Source organism: Zingiber officinale, chromosome 5B, assembly GCF_018446385.1.
Source record: "Zingiber officinale cultivar Zhangliang chromosome 5B, Zo_v1.1, whole genome shotgun sequence".
NCBI classification, from domain to species: Eukaryota; Viridiplantae; Streptophyta; class Magnoliopsida; order Zingiberales; family Zingiberaceae; genus Zingiber; species Zingiber officinale.
The window spans coordinates 95,111,154-95,130,095 of record NC_055995.1 but is presented as its reverse complement, the minus strand read 5'-3'; the positions used below and the strand labels follow the sequence as shown (position 1 = coordinate 95,130,095).

Below are 18,942 nucleotides of genomic sequence, written 5' to 3'. Positions count from 1 at the left end.
CACAATAAATAAAAATCATAATAAGACTTCATTTGAACTCTATTATAATAAAATATCCAATATCAAATACTTTAAAATATTCAGATGCCCAGTTTATATATTAAATATAAGAGAACACTTAGGAAAGTTTACCTCAAAAGTAGAAAATGAAATTTTTATGGGTTACTCATTAAATAGTAGAGGGTACAGAGTATATAACAAAAATACACTAAGAATCAAAGAAACCACAAATGTAAAATTTAAAGGATCCAGAACATAGAACAAACTCATATTCAACCAATTGACTTTGTTAGAGGTAGCAAGTGACGAAGAAGAACATCAACCTCAAGAACAATAAACTAGAATCATAAGAGTTAACCCAAGTCATCCACTTGACCAAGTAATTGGTGACCCAGACCTAAGAGTCCAAACTAGATTATCCTTTAGAAACTTAAGTCAAATAACTTTAATCTCTAACATCGAACCCAAAATAATAGAAGAATCATTAAGTGATCCATATTAGATCTTAGCCATGCAAGAGGAACTAGCCCAATTTGAAAAAAAAAATAAGGTATGAGATTTAGTTCCATTACTAGAAAATAAAAGGATAATCGAAACCAAATGGGTCTTTAGAAACAAACTAAATGAAAAAGGGGAAGTTGTTAGAAATAAGGCCAGATTAGTAGAAAAAGGTTCAGTCAAATTGAGGGACTTGACTACAATGAAACCTATGTACTAGTTGCTAAACTTAAATCAATTAGAATATTACTGAGTTATGCAGCCCATAAGCGATTCAAAGTACATCAAATGGATGTTAAGTCAACCTTTCTAAATAAACTGATTAAGGAAGAGGTGTATGTAGGTCAACCCCCCAGGTTTGAAAACTTAGAATACCCTAATCATGTGTTCAAATTAAAGAAAGCCCTGTATGACCTAAAATAGGCCCCCAGAGCTTGGTATAAAAGGCTGACCACATACTTAATCTCAAAAAGCATCAAACAAGGTCAAATAGACCCAACCCTTTTTGTAAAAGTAATTATTTAAGATCTATTTATAGCTCAAGTCTATGTGGACGATATAATATTTGGATCAACTAACTCAAAACTGTTACAATAATTCATAATGTTAATGGAACAGGAGTTTGAAATGAGTCTAGTAGGACAACTAACATTCTCCCCAAGTTTACAAATCAAACAAATAAATGAAGGTAACGATGTTTATCAACAAAAATATACATTTGAATTACTTAAGAAATTTGGAATGGAAAACTCCAATGGCTACCAATACAACCCTAGATAGTGACCTATAGACCTCAAATATTATAGAAGTGTCATAGGAAGCCTACTGTACATAATTACAAGTCGATTAGATATCTTATTTGTAGTCAGTATGTGTGCTAGGTACCAGACTTGTGCCAAGAAATCACACTTGGGTAATGTTAAAAGGATTTTTAGATATTTAAAGCATACGTCCAACATAGGAATGTGATACTCTAGGATAGCAAATTTGAACTTATAGGGTACTCTGAATCAAATTATGCTGGATGCAAACTCGATAGGAAAAGTACAAGCGGTGGTTGTCAATTACTTAGATCATCACTTATTAGCTGGTTTAGCAGAAAGTAACACTGTGTTGCTTTATCTACTACTGAGGCAGAATATATAGCAATAGGAGAATATGTTGCACAACTCCTATGGATGATGCACACCCTAAAAGACTTCAATCTAAACTTTAAAAATACAAAAGTGTTTATTAATAACATTAGCTCAATCAACTTAACAAAAACATTCATTGATAGACCTAGAGAGCTCTGATTGTACTCATTTCAGTTTATGTGGATTTCTGGGGTTGCAATGAGTTCAAATATATCATCCATTGTTTATTTTGACTTCTCGGATGTGTTAAAATGTAATAAGGAATAATCGTCAAAATTCTCAACGTTGGGCCTAATGTGATTGCATATCAGATCCACGTTGGGTCTGATAGAATTTCATATCAGACCCAATATAGAGAAATTTGATAATTCTTCCTTATTATATTTTAACACCTCCGAGAAGCCAAAATAAACAATCGATCAAAACTCACTGATGGACATAGAGAGATCTGATTGTACTCATTTCAATTTCTGTGGATTTCTGGGGTTGCAAGGAGTTCAAATATGTTATCTATTGTTTATTTCGACTTCTCTAAATATATTTAAATATTATAAAAAAATCAATTAATCTTTATAAAATATTATTCATACGTTATTCATTCATGCAAAGAGGTAAAGAAAGAGGAGAGAAAAAAATAAGCGAGAAGTTACACGCATGGAAGAGGGAAAAATGATTGAGAAAAAAAAATACAAAAAAAGTTAGATTTGTCAGGAGGAGGATAGAACTAAAAATACACTTAAAAAAATATTTTCTTTGATAAATACAAAAACGGCATAAACCTTTTGATTAATTCAGAAACTTAATGCATCATTTGATAAATGACCATATTTTTTAATTTAAAACATCCTCATATTTTTGGCCAATTATTTTCTTTCAATCTTCCACAATGTTAGAAGACTTTTCAACGACGAATAGGGCGGCGGGCGTCTGCCCTGTTGCTTTCCAAAAGAGGAGAAAATTGGCTCCATCTTCCAACAAACTCATTTGTCTTTACCGAGCCCGGTCCAGTCCTCACGAATCTCCTTGTTTTTTTTTCCTCCATCGTGTTGCTCTGATTCCCTTTGATCTCGCCGTACTAGTTTTAATCATCAGAATGCTCCAATTGTGCTCATGTGTTGAAGCAATGGTGATGGTTGACCTGAACCAAACAGATATGACAGATCCACATGATCAAGTTGCCCCCATTTCGAAGCCATTGAGAACGAGACTTGGTCAAAAGGAAAATAAACAACTCCACCATGATCGATCGATCGATCGAGCAATTATAATAAAGATCCCATTAAGTCTCCTCCATCTCCATCGAGCGTTGAGGACGCCTCGACCACGCTAAACCTGTCCCAAAGCCGCCTCTTCATAGTAAGTTTGACTCTGGGAGATGCTCAACGGAGTCATGCATTCGCTCCGCCGGAAGCCGCCCTTCGCCGGCCTTCCGGGGCAGCAGGTGAAGCACGTCGGGATGGCCTACTTCAGGAGACGGGGCAACCTGCCGGCCCTGATCCTCGTCGGGATGATCGTCGCCTTTGCCATGGTCATGTACGGAGAGGACATCAAGTCGCTGGCCGACCACCAGATCATCGTCCGGCGGAAAACAGAGGAGTACTTCTCGCCGGAGGTGTTGGTTGACCGCCCTCTTCCGGGCAACGAGAGCCAACTCGATGCAGAGGAGGGGAAGGAGAAGAAGGAGGCGGTGGCTTTGCAGGAATTGCCTATTACGGTCGACGGGACGGCGGCCGACGACGACCTGGATCCGACGACGTCGACCGTGCCGGAGACGTGCGATCTGTCGACCGGCGAGTGGGTGTACGACGACGTGAACTACCCGCTGTACCAGGAGGAGCAGTGCGAATTCCTGTCATCGCAGGTGGCGTGCTTGAAGAACGGGCGGAAGGAGAACGCGTACCAGAAGTGGCGGTGGCAGCCCAAGGACTGCACCTTGCCGAGGTACATGAGAAAAAATCCTTTTAACAATCAACCGATCGACGATCGTCAACAATTTTACGGAATCAGGTTCGACGCAAAATTACTGCTGGAGCGGCTGCGAGGGAAGCGGCTGATGTTCGTGGGCGACTCGTTGAACAGGAACCAGTGGGAGTCGATGGTGTGCATGGCGCAGCTGGCGATTCCGCCGGGGAAGAAGAAAGGGCACCGCCAACGAGACGGCTCCCGCATCAGCTTCGTCGCCGAGGTTCAATCCGTCTTTCTCCATCGTCAAAATCCAATTTTGACGAACGAATCATTTGAAATTACAGCTCAATCGATCGCTGCGTTCTTAAAAATCCAATTTTGAATATAGGAATACAATGCGACGGTGGAGTTCTACTGGGCGCCGTTCCTGGTGGAGTCGAACTCCGACGACCCGCGCATCCACAGCATCCGCGAGCGGATCATCAAGCCGGAGTCGATCGAGAAGCACGCGGTGCACTGGAAGGGCGTCGACTTCCTCGTCTTCAACACCTACATCTGGTGGATGAACACGCTGGACATGAAAGTCCTGTGAGTAGACCGATCCATCGATCGATCGATCGATCGATCGGAACGCCGTTTAAATGATCATAATTATTATTGACGAGAATCGTTCGATCGACAGGAAGACGTCGGCCACGAACTGGACGGAGCACGAAGAGGTCGCGAGGCCACGAGCGTACGAGAGAGTCCTCAAGACGTGGTCTGATTGGCTAGATCACAACGTGGACCCCACACGCACCGCCGTGTTCTTCATGAGCATGTCTCCTCTCCATTTCAGGTAATAAATTAAAACTCAATTTAATACCATTTCCTATTATTTATTTATTTATTTATTTATTTTTGGTAAAAAAAAACACATGTGCACAAACCCATTAAACACTGATTTAAAGTCCGCATACACATCGAGAAATACTTTTTCTATCGCGTGATAGAGGAGAAGGAAACAAAGGATCTGGTTGTCATCCGTGACTTAATAGGCGATGAGACTAGACGAACAAAAATATATTGTATTTTATTTTTATTTTACTATTTTTCGAATTTGTCGGATTTGATCGAGACAATGCCAATTAGTGGCATACTTTTAACATTTCGTGAATATTTTTTGTTTAAAATTTAAAATTGTAATATATTTTATTTTGAGAACAAGTGCGATTATGAGTATTCATATCAATTTTTTTATTATTATATATAAAATTTAGAATAAATAATTTACTTTATTAAATTTAAATAATCATTTTTTACTCCACACTATATCAATTACCTTAAAAATTTTATTATCTTAAATTTTTTATTATTTTCTTTTTTTTATTTTTAAATTATTATATTTATGGAATGTGTGAAAGGAGAGAGATTAAAAATAATGAGTGGAAGAAAAGAGATTGAAAAAAAATATATTATTTTACTTTTAGGATTGAGATTGCATTCCCTAGATTTAGATAATCATTATTCATCAAATCTAAATTTAGAGAATAGATAAAGTGACTGATGTAAAGATTTTTTTAGTTACTCTATCTAAAATTTAAAGTAAAATTTTTAGATAGGATAACTGATATGGATGCTCTAAGTTACTGAAATAATATAAAAATTACTTTATAACTTTTATCGTATGTAGCACTTAATATAATCTAATACATAGTATTGTAGTAATTTTGATTCAAATGAAATAGTCAATTTTTTATATTGTAGTAGTTACTAGGCATGTAGCTACTACATAATTGTAATTAAATCCTAAATCTTGAATCTTAAATTTTAAACTATGAATACTATTATATTAAAATATTTTTTACCCACTAAATTAAAGTTATTTAAATTTTATTAAAATAAATTTTAATTAATCAAAATCATTTTAAAATAGTTATAATAGCTACTTACAATACTATAATAGCATTGTATTATGTGTTATATGTTGAATATACGTAAACGGAGAAGAGGTGGAATAGAAAGAGACTTTATTATGAATGAGACTTTAGTCCATATTGTGAGTTTAAGACATATTAATTGCTTTATATTAGTTCACATGCATGTATTATGTGAATAAATGCATGGGGGAGAGACTCTCTCTCACGTGTGGATGCTCAGGGGATGCATATTCATTGCTCGAATTGCACTGTACCAAGTTAACTTGTATGCGAGTACACCCTGTGCATGTCAAATGTTGGACCGGTTGAGGTAAGATTTTTCCAAGCGAATAAACTAATATTTTATCACATTTTTTTGCTAGTCATGTGAAACGGATGAATTAATTTCAATTAATTCAATCTAATTTAAACTGTCGAAAATTAATGGCAATAAATAACTATTAATTCATTCAATTAAAACTATCGACAATTCATGACAATAAATGTTCATTAATTGATCCAATTAAAACTATCGACAATTAATGACAATAAATTATCATTAATTGATCATTTATTATGGTAAAAAGTTGAGCCCCTATATATAAGGAGCTCATATCTTGAGCAGAAAACATATATAGAGCGGGAGGAAGAGCAGGAAGCAAATCTTTGTCCACTTGTGTTCTCCCACAAAAACTCTCTTAGTTGTGCACACCCGCTCAGCAGAGCTACTCGTGATAGCACTCAGGTACATATTCAGTTTGTCATGATTAACCCATGCTTGGTTGTGATCATGGGTTTACTGTTATATCCTGGGAAACAGACAACCCAAGATAGCCTCAAAGTACAGGCGGAGGTGGGCAAGTTTGTTTCAAGGAAACTACATTGAATGCAGGCCTTAACTTCGTCTTCCATACCAGCTTCATCACTACTTGACTTCCTGACTTGAACATCCAAACCGGCCACACTGGCAGTTTGAGATTATCCGCTCAAGTCATTGCAATAGATACGTTAATTAATTTTGTATAATTTCAATTGAGTAATTTTTCTCTAAAATCTCTTATAGATTGTCTACATTATACGTTGTAACAGTTATAAGGCTACCACTAACTAATACAATAACATTAAAAATAAAGAACAATGTTGTAGCAATTAGTGGTAGCTACGTTGAAAGTAAGAAACAACATTATAGCTACTATTCGATAATTACTACTACAAATTGAATTAGCTACCGAATGGAAAATATAATAAATAAATAAATAATAAGGGATGTCCTTGGAATAAATTTTTTGATAGGGTATCTTTTTATTTTTTTATTGAAAAAAATATACATCCAATGGAATGGATCTTTAGAATATCTTATTATTTTTATTAAGTATATGAAATGTTAATATTTTTTTTCTTTTCACAATAAAAAATTAATTTTAAGACTTATTAATAACTATGACGGTGTATAATTTTATATAAAAATTATACACGGTCATGATTTTTTTGGTCTTACCTCTTAGGATTGTCAATAAGATGAATGAAGAAATTTCTATAAATATTTTGGGTCGATGATATTAAAAAGTATATTTTTTTTACTGTTTTAATTAAAATAAAATATAGCATCTATTTTTATCAATTTAATATTTTATATAAAAATTAATTAATTTTTTTTTAATGAGGAAGAATCGGTAGTACGTTGGACTGTGTCATGCGTTAAGCGATGGCTAATCAATATTAAAAACGTGCAAATTGGATGTCATTTTTTCTAAGATTTCCCTTCCATCAATGGCAGCTGTCGCATTGATTTCTTCTCCATTATTTTTTTTAAAAAAATAAAATTTAAGTAATTTTAATTCATATTCTCAAAGATCATGCCGCTTTTTAAGTTAGTAAAATAGTGTTTTATATTTCTGAAGGTAGCCCAATTGAGATTTTTTTAAAAAACTTAATATGGGAAAAAAGTGTTCTATATACGGACATGCTATTTGATTAACGCTCACATATGATGTGATGATGGAAATCTAAATAATTGTAAATATTTTTTGTTTATTAATTGAGGAATTTAATTTGATGAGGAAGGAGCTCGGACTGGGGCAACCCTGAAGGAGTGAAGTGCGCGAAGGAGACGACGCCGCTGAGGAACATGACCGGAATATTCGTGGGGACGGACATGCGGATGTTCGAGCAGGCGAAGAGGGCGGCACGGTCAACGGCGCGGGTGCCCGTTACCTTCGTGGACATCACCACCATGTCGGAGTTCCGGAAAGACGCGCACACGTCGGTGTACACGACGCGGCAGGGGGCGGTGATGACGCCGGAGCAGCAGGCCGACCCGGCCGTCTACGCCGACTGCCTCCATTGGTGCGTGCCGGGCCTCCCCGACGTGTGGAACCAGATACTGTATGCCAAGATCATCTCCCGAGGCGGCGCCGCCGCTAGCAGTTGAAGATTGGAGTATACAAATATCTTCAATATTCGTTCATTAATTTTATCGTTTTGTTGGACTTTTAATGAAATTTAAGTGTTTATTGCTTAAAAAATAATTTAAAAAATTATGCCAGTCAAAATTAGTCCAGTCAATTTAAATTAAACTATTTTTTATTTAAAATTTAAAAACTAAATTAAATCTGACTAAAATTAGTTGAGTTTAAATTGAATTAGTAATAAATAGGATTAAAAAGAAAACAGAAAGAGAGAAGAAACAATACGTCTTATTGAGGTCGGACTTAGCCCGGCCATTTCGATGAATAATCTAATATTAGTATAATAATTTGATAAGCTTTTTCATTGAATATTTATTTGATACTCATGCTAATTGACAATTTAATGTGCAACCCTCATCTTTTAAACCCAACTAATATTTAAATAATAATTTGATAAACTTATTCATTGAATATTTATTTAATACTCAATGCTAACTGACAATTTAACATACAACCCTTATTTTTTAATCCAACTTGTCTTAAAAAATAAAATAAAATTCGCGCCTTTTAAGGGTGTACTCGAAAGAGTATAAATCATTAAAATATTTTATCCTAATATAATAATCTTTTGTACGAAGAAATTAGATACCCGGTGAAATATTTTTGACCCAGTTAAAATTGACCTTAAGTTTCAAGCTAAAAAATTAATTTGATGCCCTTGTTAGAGACGAGATTTTAATTATTTTTTTTTCTTTTGTCGAGTTAAGATTTCATGGCTATTTATCTTTGTAATATTAAAATTTTAAATCTATTTAATTATTTATAAATTAATTGTTGGTCATGTGGTGTTCTATGTTGAAGTGTAATGATTATAAGCAAAATCTCATATTAAAAATACATAAAAAGAAACTTATGAATTTATAAAAAGGAATATCTAAATTGATATAAAACCTTTTCGACAGAGTCTAAAACTAAAATCATAAAAAATTTATATCCAAAACCAATAATATTATACCATTATAAAAATATCTTAATTATTTTAATCATAATAAGAATTTAAAAATAAAATCACAAGCAGTTATCTTAATTCTCTTGATCATGTCATTTTCTTTTCCCAAAAGCTGAATTTAATTGTCTATTTTTTAATATTTTATGGAATCAACCAATTATTTTAGACATGAAAGAATAAAGAATCAATCAATTATTTTCGACATTTATGAAAAGAATCAACGAAATCAATAGCTTTCGCTATGTCATGGCAGCCACTGTGGAAAAGCCGGGTGTGAAGTTGAGGCATCCTCAATGAGGTGGAGGATGCCATTTCTCAATACAGATAGGTTGAGAAGTCAAGCAAGGCAAGAAGAATGCGGGTTACAGTTCATGACGCAGAGAGAAAGCAGAGGAGCAGCAGCAAAGAAGAGGCAACACATGAAGGTTGCCTTGGCTCTCTCGGCTCTACTAATAATAAATAGCGAGCAGGCAACGATAACAAACACTGAGACGCTGCAACCTATCCTTTTGTCATCCCGTTGAATGGGGAATACATGCGAGTCATCTGTCCATTCATGCTTGTAAAATGAAAATTGAGTTTGCATTCATGATACAATGTAAAGTTTCTCCTGTTCTATATCTGCACTATATGAGAAGAAACCTTCAATTATTGGGCACTGGACGGGGAGAGCTTTCCATGCTCCTGATGGCTGATTTGAAGCGTCTCTTCCTCCCTACCAACGCTGGGTGGACTGCAAACAATGTAGGGTGAAAGTGTGTTAGATTAATGGTCGGAATATGAGGGAGAGGAGAAAGTCAAACGGAAACCAACGAGTACAGAAGTTTAATATGGAAGTCAACGGAAAGTTACCAAACGGTCAGGAAATAATATAGAACACAAACTTGGAGTTGTTTTATAATGGAATGCAACAACAAATTATCACACAGCAATTCTAACTTTCTGCCTCACAGTAAGTATAAATAATATCAACCAGGATTTCTTATGTATAATTTGCTACACCAAAAAAAAATATACAAAATAAAATGAAGAAGAACGCCCACTAGTCTCACTGCTGAGAAAGATGTATAGTGTGTTGATTTTCTTGAACACAAGCAAATGACAATCAATTTCCAAATATTTAGTGCAGTGATGGAACAAGATTATCTGAGGCATAGATATCGACTACATTATTCCAGTGCATGTTCTTCGGTTAAGGAGCCTTTAAAAAGTCAAAACTATCAAGAAGAGTGCTTGTTCACATCATCCCTCAAGTTGTGAATCTTATGGCTCCAAATTCAGCTTCAGTAACAGAACTAGATGCAATGTATATTTTTTACTATTATTGTGGCAAAAAGGCGAATACGCTCGCCCCCAGCGCCCCCTCCAACCCGTCCCAAGGCCAACACGGAGGAGGAAAATCACGGGCGACTACTATCCAAATTCAGCTTCTTACTATTATAGCTCTTATCAAAAGTAGACCCAAGATAATTTGCATGAGAAAAATTCCCTAATATTTTAACTACTCATGCTTCAAGTGAGTCTTTTTTCTAGAACTGCTTTAAGATATTGCTTAAAATTCTAATTAATGCTTCCTGATGACATATAATTAGCCTTCTGCATGAATTGACTAGCCACACCATTACAGAAGAGAAATCTTGCCTTGGCTTTGTGACAATAAGATAAATTTGTTATCATACAAGTCTCTTTAGATTACATCCACATTGGCACCTTTCTTACATAAACCTTTTAGGGATGGATCATAGTTCATTTGTGAGAGAAAACTCCCTTTGCTAAATTAAGCAACCTGAATACTAAATAAACAGAATGAAATTTCCAGATTTACATTTAGATTGGCAAATTCTTCCAAATACCTCTAAATCCTAAATGATTCCCTAAACATCAATGCTAGCCAAAATAATATCATCCACGTAAATATAAAATATCCAAGACAATTGTGTCATTGGAGCTATGGTGAATAAAACAATTGAATATTTCAATGTCAACTTACAGTTTAGCTTTAATAAACTAAACATGATTTGGCTTTAAATTTATTTTGCTCTTACTTCAAACTTACAGGTTTTTTTTTTCACTTTTCTAGCAAACTTAGTCTAAGAAGCACTGAGTTTTAGAAAATCAGACAAATTTTGGGGCTATAAAAGAGATCCATACCCAATTGTTTCAACAATTCTAAGATTTTGATCTTTCTTAGAAGTTTTTCTCATTTGAGAGTCCCTGGTGCTGCATTAATTATACCATGTACTAGTCTAAGATTTGCTATTACTTTTAATTATCACCTAGCATAATACTAGGTGAGAGTTTGACCCATCAATGAAGAAATAGGCCAGCCAGAACTAGGTGCCTTGTTTGTCGTCATAAGTCAACTACCGCAGTGGGATGGTAGGCTGCAAAGGAAGATGAACCCCCACAATAACAACCAGTGAGGTGACTTAAAAACTAAAGAGGGGGTCGAAACACAAGATAGGGATTCTGCTTCACCCTCTCCATCTCCTGGCCCTTGGGGAATTGCTAGCCCAGATTAGAATGATTCTATCTTCCTCTTAATCTATTCACTTTTGCTGTTTCTATATCTCCTCATTCAATCCATCACTCACTCCATTGTCATCTTCATCCTCATTCATCAAATTACTTAGAACCAACTGAGAATCATCCCATATCAATACACAAGCAAGTTGCTCATTAATAGTGTAACATCAGTTCAGTAGCCCACCAGTACAAAACACGGATGAGTAAAAATGTTCTGAGCATGATCATAGGATGATAAACTAACCCATTCATAAAGATCTCTAATGGACTCTTGATCTTACACCACAGTGGAATAGAAAACATTAAAGTTGCTCTACTAGGATTGGTTATGCATCTAAATTCTCATAAAGCACCTATTAGAATGACTTGCAATTCTATTTGTCCAGTAAAATAACAAAGATGGCATCCTTGTCATGTAGAAAGGAGATCTTTTCTCTTTCCCTTAGTGCACAATGAGAAAAGACACTTGTAGGCACACACACAAAAAATGTGAATATAAATTAACTAATAAATCTTCCTAGTAGCCTTAATCACGAGGAGCAAAAGAGGAAAACTCCCCAAGCATGGAAATAGGGAAAGAAACATGTACAAATATCATCTCAAATCCCTCTGCATGATGGGCTCAAGTAAGTGACAACATGGAAGATAAACCAATAACGCTCTGCAACTTACAGTGTCTAGGGAAAATTCCAGATTTACCTCGTTACCCTCTACATGCATAAAGGTTCTAGCTGGTTGAACCAAAGGCCAAGGTTGCAATTGAGAAAACAGCTTCAAAATTGCTCTTGGCAAGGAACTCCAAAAATGAATAATATGTACCAGACGCTTCTAAAATCTTGCATGATCAACTTCTAGATCTGATATAAAAGATGGACCCAGTCAAGGCATCAACTATAAACTTCTAAACCCATTTGTTATGCTTTATCAGATAGTTATTTGTATAAAAAATCACAGTTAAAAATTTGTAATCTAGTCATGATAGTTCCACAGTAATTCAAAAACAACACTATCAATATATGTTTACACACATGCACACATATACAAATACACATAATAGAAGCACAGATATATACATACCCATACATATATAACATTATAATGTCCAAACAACCAAACAATTACCAAGTTTAAAATAGACCTAGGTTGTTAAAAAGTGCTTCAAACATGATAAGATAGCAAAATTTATAAATCAGCTCAAAACGCAGTCCACCATACTCGCTGTTGTGTAATATCATGCCTCTATTAACTAAAACATAACAGTAGATGTACATGAAATCACAACATTAACCTGCTCATTCAATTAATTCATAGATCTAGAAGCAAATTGTGAAAGAACAAGCCTAGCTTAGAAGACACCCACCAAAACAAGATCTAGGAAGGAACTATTTTTGCAGTGCCTTCCAAACCAATTGCAAAGTTTCGTGATTCGAATCATCTACACATCCAAATTCACATAACTTACTATCAATTATTAAATCAAGGTTAGCCCGTTCATTAGTATCAATACTCTTGCTAGTATTTACAAGATCTTAAGGTGTATGCAGGTGATATGCAATTGTTTCACTCCATACCACATGGAATGTAAACGCACATTTGGTGCATCCGCATTTCATATTCTTTTTTAAAAGACGTAGCATTAATTATACTGAATAGTATTATATCAAGCATTGAAAAAAACATGAGCTTGCATTATACTATATAATATATCAAATTAAGCAACTATCAAATAATTAATGTAAACAAGATTTGCATATATCAGTAAATAATTAAATTAATCATCATAAACAATCCATTTTTTTCATATAGATAATTTGCATGAGAATTTAAATAATACATATAACCCAAGACACGTAACATCTAACAATGCATACAAATCAATAATCACAATGTGTATATACTAAAAGAAATTATGATGACCTAAGCAATACAATGAATATGCTTTCTGTTTGTATTTTGGCAAAATTGATTTAATTAACTCAATAACAACTTGGGTATGATTCAGCTATGTCAAGTTACGATTGTTTATTATGTCACAGTATGCGACTGGAATGCAATTGCTCCAGTAAATGGTGTAGCCAAAAAAGCATCAGCATCTTGTTGAAACAGATAGTGTCTTGTGTCTTCATGTCAAATTGCCAATCTTTCCTTAGTCAAAAGTCATCGGCAACAATTGTTTTGATCAATCAACTTCCAACCAAAGTATTCAACAATACAGCACGTGTATGGCTATCTCCAAATTATCAATTGTTGCCTACATTCAGATGGGAGTATTTTGTGCTCATTCACGACTGCCAACACATATAACCTGAAGCCATTTCAAACTGGTGTGTAATTCTTAGCTTCTCTTTGACACAAAAAAAAAGGTGACCATTGTTATTCTTGCAAAGACGAATGATAATTTTTAGAAATATTATTTTCTTTAGAGATACTACTAATTTCTCTTAATACTCCAGTGGTTAAATATTCTCCTCTACCTTTTCTTCACCAAACTCAGATCTCTCAGATTTTTCACCATGCATTCTTCAATCACCATCACCTCTTTGTAGATCCATTTGTTTGATAAAACCACAAAAACTATTTGTCCTTGTTGACCAAAATAGCCCTAGCAGACCTGACCACATCCAGATTCAAAATACACAGTACAGAAATGCATATATCTGCAAGTAATACAAGAAAAGACACGGAGGACGTTTTAAAATGTCTATAATGAAAACTACTAAAAAAAAATCAAATAACAATTGCTGAAGCCCAATACTAAGCACTAAATGCTGTGCACTATAATAAAATGCAATTTTTTCCTCATAGAATCAGCTATATTGTAGCCTTCAAATTCACTTAGCAGGGATAACTGATATAACATGCTTTATAGTACCAAAAGCAGCGACAGAGATAATCAAAGATATAGTTGCGATAAGAAAGAAGCAGAAATGACTCAAGCATTAACAATTTACCTGAACCAGCAATTTACAAGCGATAGATCCAAAGAACCGTCAGTTATTGATTTATTTGGGCTATTGTAATTTGTTTCAAGTTGCTCCATATTGTCTATGAGACTATGGGGAAGAAAATGGTTATCCCTATCAGCACCTAATGACTGTGTTGATAACTTCTGAATGCATTGATTGTTGTCATCCATTCCAGTAGCATGTTGATTATAGAATCCTTCATCCAGCTGATTAGTCTCATAAACATTCTGACAAGCCTGAAAATCTGAAAAGGTAGGGATAACACCTGCATTTTTTGACACCATAAGGTCATGAGAGATGGGATCTAAATCATCTCCTCGCTTAAAGTCTTTCTGTGCTATGGGTAAAGACCAGCTGGAAGATCCACCTAAAATTCCCAAATCAAACTGAACTGATGGAGTTCCCCACATCTGCCATGTACCCTGTGACTCATCCAAATTTGAAGCATTTGAATCCAGTGATGCAGATGGAATTTTGCCAAAACAAGCATGCTTCTCTTCTAAAACACGCACTTTGGAGAGAGGAGACTCAATTGGAGAAGGCTTGGCTATGTTTCCAGGAGCACATGAATTCTTTAAGACTAGTGTCTTATCATTAGAAAGAAAGTTGTCTCCTAGATCCAATGAAAAGTTATCAAGTGCCTTAGAAACTGGCCCGAGTAAGGATATTGGATCCGGAACATAACATGAATCTTCATCTTTGGATTCTTCCCCTATTGATTTTATCCCAGGGTTTCTAGAAGTATAAAAAGATTCATCTAACAATGATGAGACTGAACTGCTACTAAAGGATTCAGAGGCTGCAGTACATGTATTAGAAGATTTGTCATTCAAAGTAAGTAAGGTTTGGGCAACTAAGTGTGAACTCTGCGCTTCTAGTTGGCCAACCCCATTGTGAAAGCTAGATATAGTTTCACCAGGTCTAGGATCAGAAGTGACAGGCGCTGAACTGGTGAATAATTGCTGCCATGATTTTGTTGGATTCATTTGTTGTTTCTGGGTAAATGAAGATAGCTGAAAAATGTGGAGAAAAAAAACAAGGGGTAACATCATTTTCTGTTAAAAAAAATGGACAAAGTAAGTAAAGAACAATAAAAGAAAAATATTAAATGCATCACAACTCACAGGATGGTGAATATTGGCCCGCTGACCACCATCATCCCAATTTGAAGAAGCCTTCACCAATTTATCTCCTGCTACTTGACAAACTCTTTGATTTTCAGAAACATGATCAGTTGTAATTGGATCCTGAGGATTTCTTCCAAAAAATGAAGCACCTCTAAAACCTCGATATGACGATAAAAGATTGCCTGTCATATAAGCAAAGTATCTAGGCTTATTTGTGGACTTGTTTCCATGAGAAGTTCCCATAGTATATGATTTGGGAACCTCTATTGTACTTTTTGCTGTATCAACTCTTTCGTTATCATTTTTGTTGTCTGATTCAAGCTTACTCACACTTTTCCTACTAATCTTTTCAATATCCTCCATGTTAGAAGAATTATTTTTGTTAGAATCCTTATCTCTATCCTTCCTTCTCTCTTTCCTTCCTTTCTCTGTTGTTTTCCCTTCGAAACTTTCGCCCTCTCTATCAGAGCTGTTGTCATGCCCTCTCTCAATTTTAAGCATCTCATCACGTATTCTTCTCCTTTCTTCCACTAATCTTGTAACCTCCTCCCTTTGCTTTCTCTCTTCCTCTTCCAACATCTCTTTTTCCAACTTTGCCCGCCGTTTCTCTTCAGTTTTCCTCTTTGCTTTCTCCCTTTTCTCCTGCAGGTTTCCTTCATTGTCCTCATTCTTACATGAACCTCTGCAATCAGAATTGAAATCATCTTCCCTAGAACTATCTCTTAAAATTCTTCTGCAGATCCACCTCAAGCTAGGCAAAAAACAAAAAAGTAGTTTGCGAGCTAAACACACCAAACCTGAACAAGATATCTCCAGGGAACAACGATCATGATTTACCCAGCAGGATGGAATAGGGTTAAGACAGCTCTTCTTTCCCTCCGCTGACAAATTCTGACTATGCAGCCATCCAGTCTTTCCTGCTAACTCATTTATCACCGAGCTCCCAACTGACTCAGGAAGGTCCAAAGCAGGCCTCTTAGAAACAAGGCCACAATAGGAGCACATGAAACGTCCTCCACCAGGGTTCTGCTCTCTGTATGGCATGCGACAATTGCGGCAGCAGCGGGTGGCAATCTTCCGGAGCTTCTCCATTTCAATAGCACGCGTCCGCTGGTGCTCCTGAAGGCGAGCCGAGCGGCACAACCGCCATCGCGACAACCAGGGCATCAAGACCTCATACCAGAAGAGTGTCACGAAGAGGACCAGCACGCAAGCGACCTGGGGTGAAGTGATTTCAAACTGCAACACCGGAGGTAGTAACGGCGACATGGCCCAGACTAGGAGGAGCGGAATCAACAACCAAGGCAGCAGGGTCGCAACCCTCCGCGAACACCTCTTGACCACACAAAGGATGCACATTATCCCAAAACCAAACGTAAACCACACAAGTCGATCACTCAAGCATCAAAACCAAATCCTCTCCACTAGGTCGCTTCCCCAGCTCGCACAAAACAATTCCTTCCAAAAAAACGCGCTTGCAAGAATCCAACAACAGCCGAAGTGAGAAGAAGAGAATAAAACAACCCTTAACCTCGGAATCGAGAATCACAGAGACGCGTAATCAGCACGGAACTTCAACCCAAAAAACGATCGAGTGGGAGCTTCAACGTTTGATCTACACCCTGAAATTACAAGAAGGAATCGGGGGCACTAAAGTTCGCCGGTGGAGGAAACCCTAATTTTGAGGCCGGCCCGTCGCGCATAATCGTGTGGAACCCTTACCCCACAACACACTGTTCGCTTTAAACGTTACCCGCCTTGGTAAGCACGGCGATCCGTGGGTCCCACAACAATTGAATTCACAGACTGGGTCGGAGAATGGGTGCGAAGCAATTAACATTAAAAAAAAACAGGAGAAACGCCGTGAGAACAACCGCATACACCACGCAATGAGAAGGAACTAACTCGTGCAATTTCGGATCGATGCCATGGTACCAACATAATTAAAATGTACAATTCGCATCTCGCACGGCGATGAATCGAGACGTGGAGCGGAGATCAACAGATGTCCGGGATATCGGATTGGACGGTGGATATTGATTAGCATTTGGATCCGTTAGGCAAGAGTTGAAATTTAAGATCACTAAAGACTTTAATATTGGACTTTTAATTTTTATTTATTTATTTAAAATGAAAACTACCAATCGAACCGTTCGTCAATAACTGATAATCTTGACTAAATCTCATTCCACTATTAATTGTTTTATCTTGACATTAGAAGTGAAAATGAAAGACGAGAAATTGAGAGAAAATGTATTTAAAAAATTAGTTTAGTGCGTGTGAAAATTTTATTTTTTTGTATTTTAAAAAAATAGCATAATCTTAATTTAACCAAACTATTTTATTTTTACCCTATTATCTATTTTTTTTATTTTTTTATAATTTAGATATTTAATTATTTAAACCAATCAATCAATATAATGTATGATCGATCTAATCCTTTAAAATTTTTTATTGATTATCAAAATAAAAAAATTGTAATCACATTGTGCACTACTATTACACAGTGTCTTAGGGAGAGGTAATTTTTTATTAAGAGGCATACTATAAAATTTTCTCTTTATTCATGTCAATCTAATTAGTTGTTCTAATCGTTATGATCAATAAGGTCAGAGCCAAAGGAGGGCGATGGCGACGGTCATTCTCCTTTAATTTATAAGTATAAGAAGTGTATAAAAATAAGAGGTCAAAGAGAGGTGAATGAGAAGTAACAATATGATCACCTCCCCTCAATATAAACATATACATTTCGTCTCTTTAATATAAAATTCTTGGCTCTGTCCTTGATGATCAACATTAATTCAAACATCCAATATTTTCACTGAATCAAAATCTAAAGCATATATAGTCAATAACAACAACATCCATCTTTTTTTAAGGAAAAAATGAAGCATAGTGAAAACAACAACATCGATCCATAAAGATAGTTCAAACAACAACATTGATTAATTCAAACATTTAATTTTAAAAAAAATAAAAAATAAAGCATAGTCGAAAACAACAACAATAATTACTACTACTATAACAATAATAATAACAACATATAAAGATATTAGATACAATAGAGATGGATGGAGCCCGTGTGGGTCTCATACGACCTCCCATCATTATCCAATACATTAGGCTAGATGAGATCTCAATCTGAAACTGAGTTGAGTCGGATCCATTAAGTCACCCTATAAAACCAAATTCATGAACATGTCACGATGCACTACTTAAATAGGTAGGACTAACATGATTCCATGATCGACGATTGATGATCGATGAATTTGGAGCAATCGGTGGAGGTGCTGATGGGGTACAAAATATTGGTTCCTTTTGATATGATCAATAAGAGGGGATGAATTATCATGAAAATAAAATTAAATTTTTCTTGTCCTTTTCAAACTAAATTAAAGAAACATTTACTTGTAAAAGAAATAATTAAAATTAATTAATTAATAAAAGAAAGAGACACAAAATTTATTTA

The 18,942-nt window shown here is 35.6% G+C and overlaps 2 protein-coding genes across 3 annotated transcripts; one reads left to right on the top strand and one right to left on the bottom strand.

Moving 5' to 3' along the window:
* The first annotated feature begins 2,837 nt into the window (after positions 1 to 2,837).
* On the top strand, positions 2,838 to 7,979 carry LOC121985061 (protein trichome birefringence-like 28). The gene is made up of 5 exons (XM_042538314.1): positions 2,838 to 3,575; positions 3,642 to 3,819; positions 3,928 to 4,127; positions 4,222 to 4,377; positions 7,502 to 7,979. The coding sequence occupies exons 1-5, from the start codon at positions 3,010 to 3,012 to the stop codon at positions 7,866 to 7,868; spliced, it is 1,467 nt and encodes a 488-aa protein (XP_042394248.1). The 5' UTR covers positions 2,838 to 3,009; the 3' UTR covers positions 7,869 to 7,979.
* Positions 7,980 to 9,344: 1,365 nt separating this feature from the next.
* LOC121985060 lies at positions 9,345 to 17,208 on the bottom strand. 2 transcript variants are annotated; one of them, XR_006113054.1, is made up of 4 exons: positions 15,471 to 17,208; positions 14,332 to 15,359; positions 12,080 to 12,237; positions 9,345 to 9,587 (listed from the first exon to the last, which is right to left on the bottom strand). XR_006113054.1 is itself a non-coding variant. In XM_042538312.1 (3 exons), the coding sequence occupies exons 1-3, from the start codon at positions 16,830 to 16,832 to the stop codon at positions 9,503 to 9,505; spliced, it is 2,475 nt and encodes an 824-aa protein (XP_042394246.1). In that variant the 5' UTR covers positions 16,833 to 17,208; the 3' UTR covers positions 9,345 to 9,502. The 2 variants fall into 2 exon arrangements, 1 of the variants encoding a protein (XP_042394246.1); XM_042538312.1 differs by lacking the exon at positions 12,080 to 12,237.
* Positions 17,209 to 18,942: the final 1,734 nt, after the last annotated feature.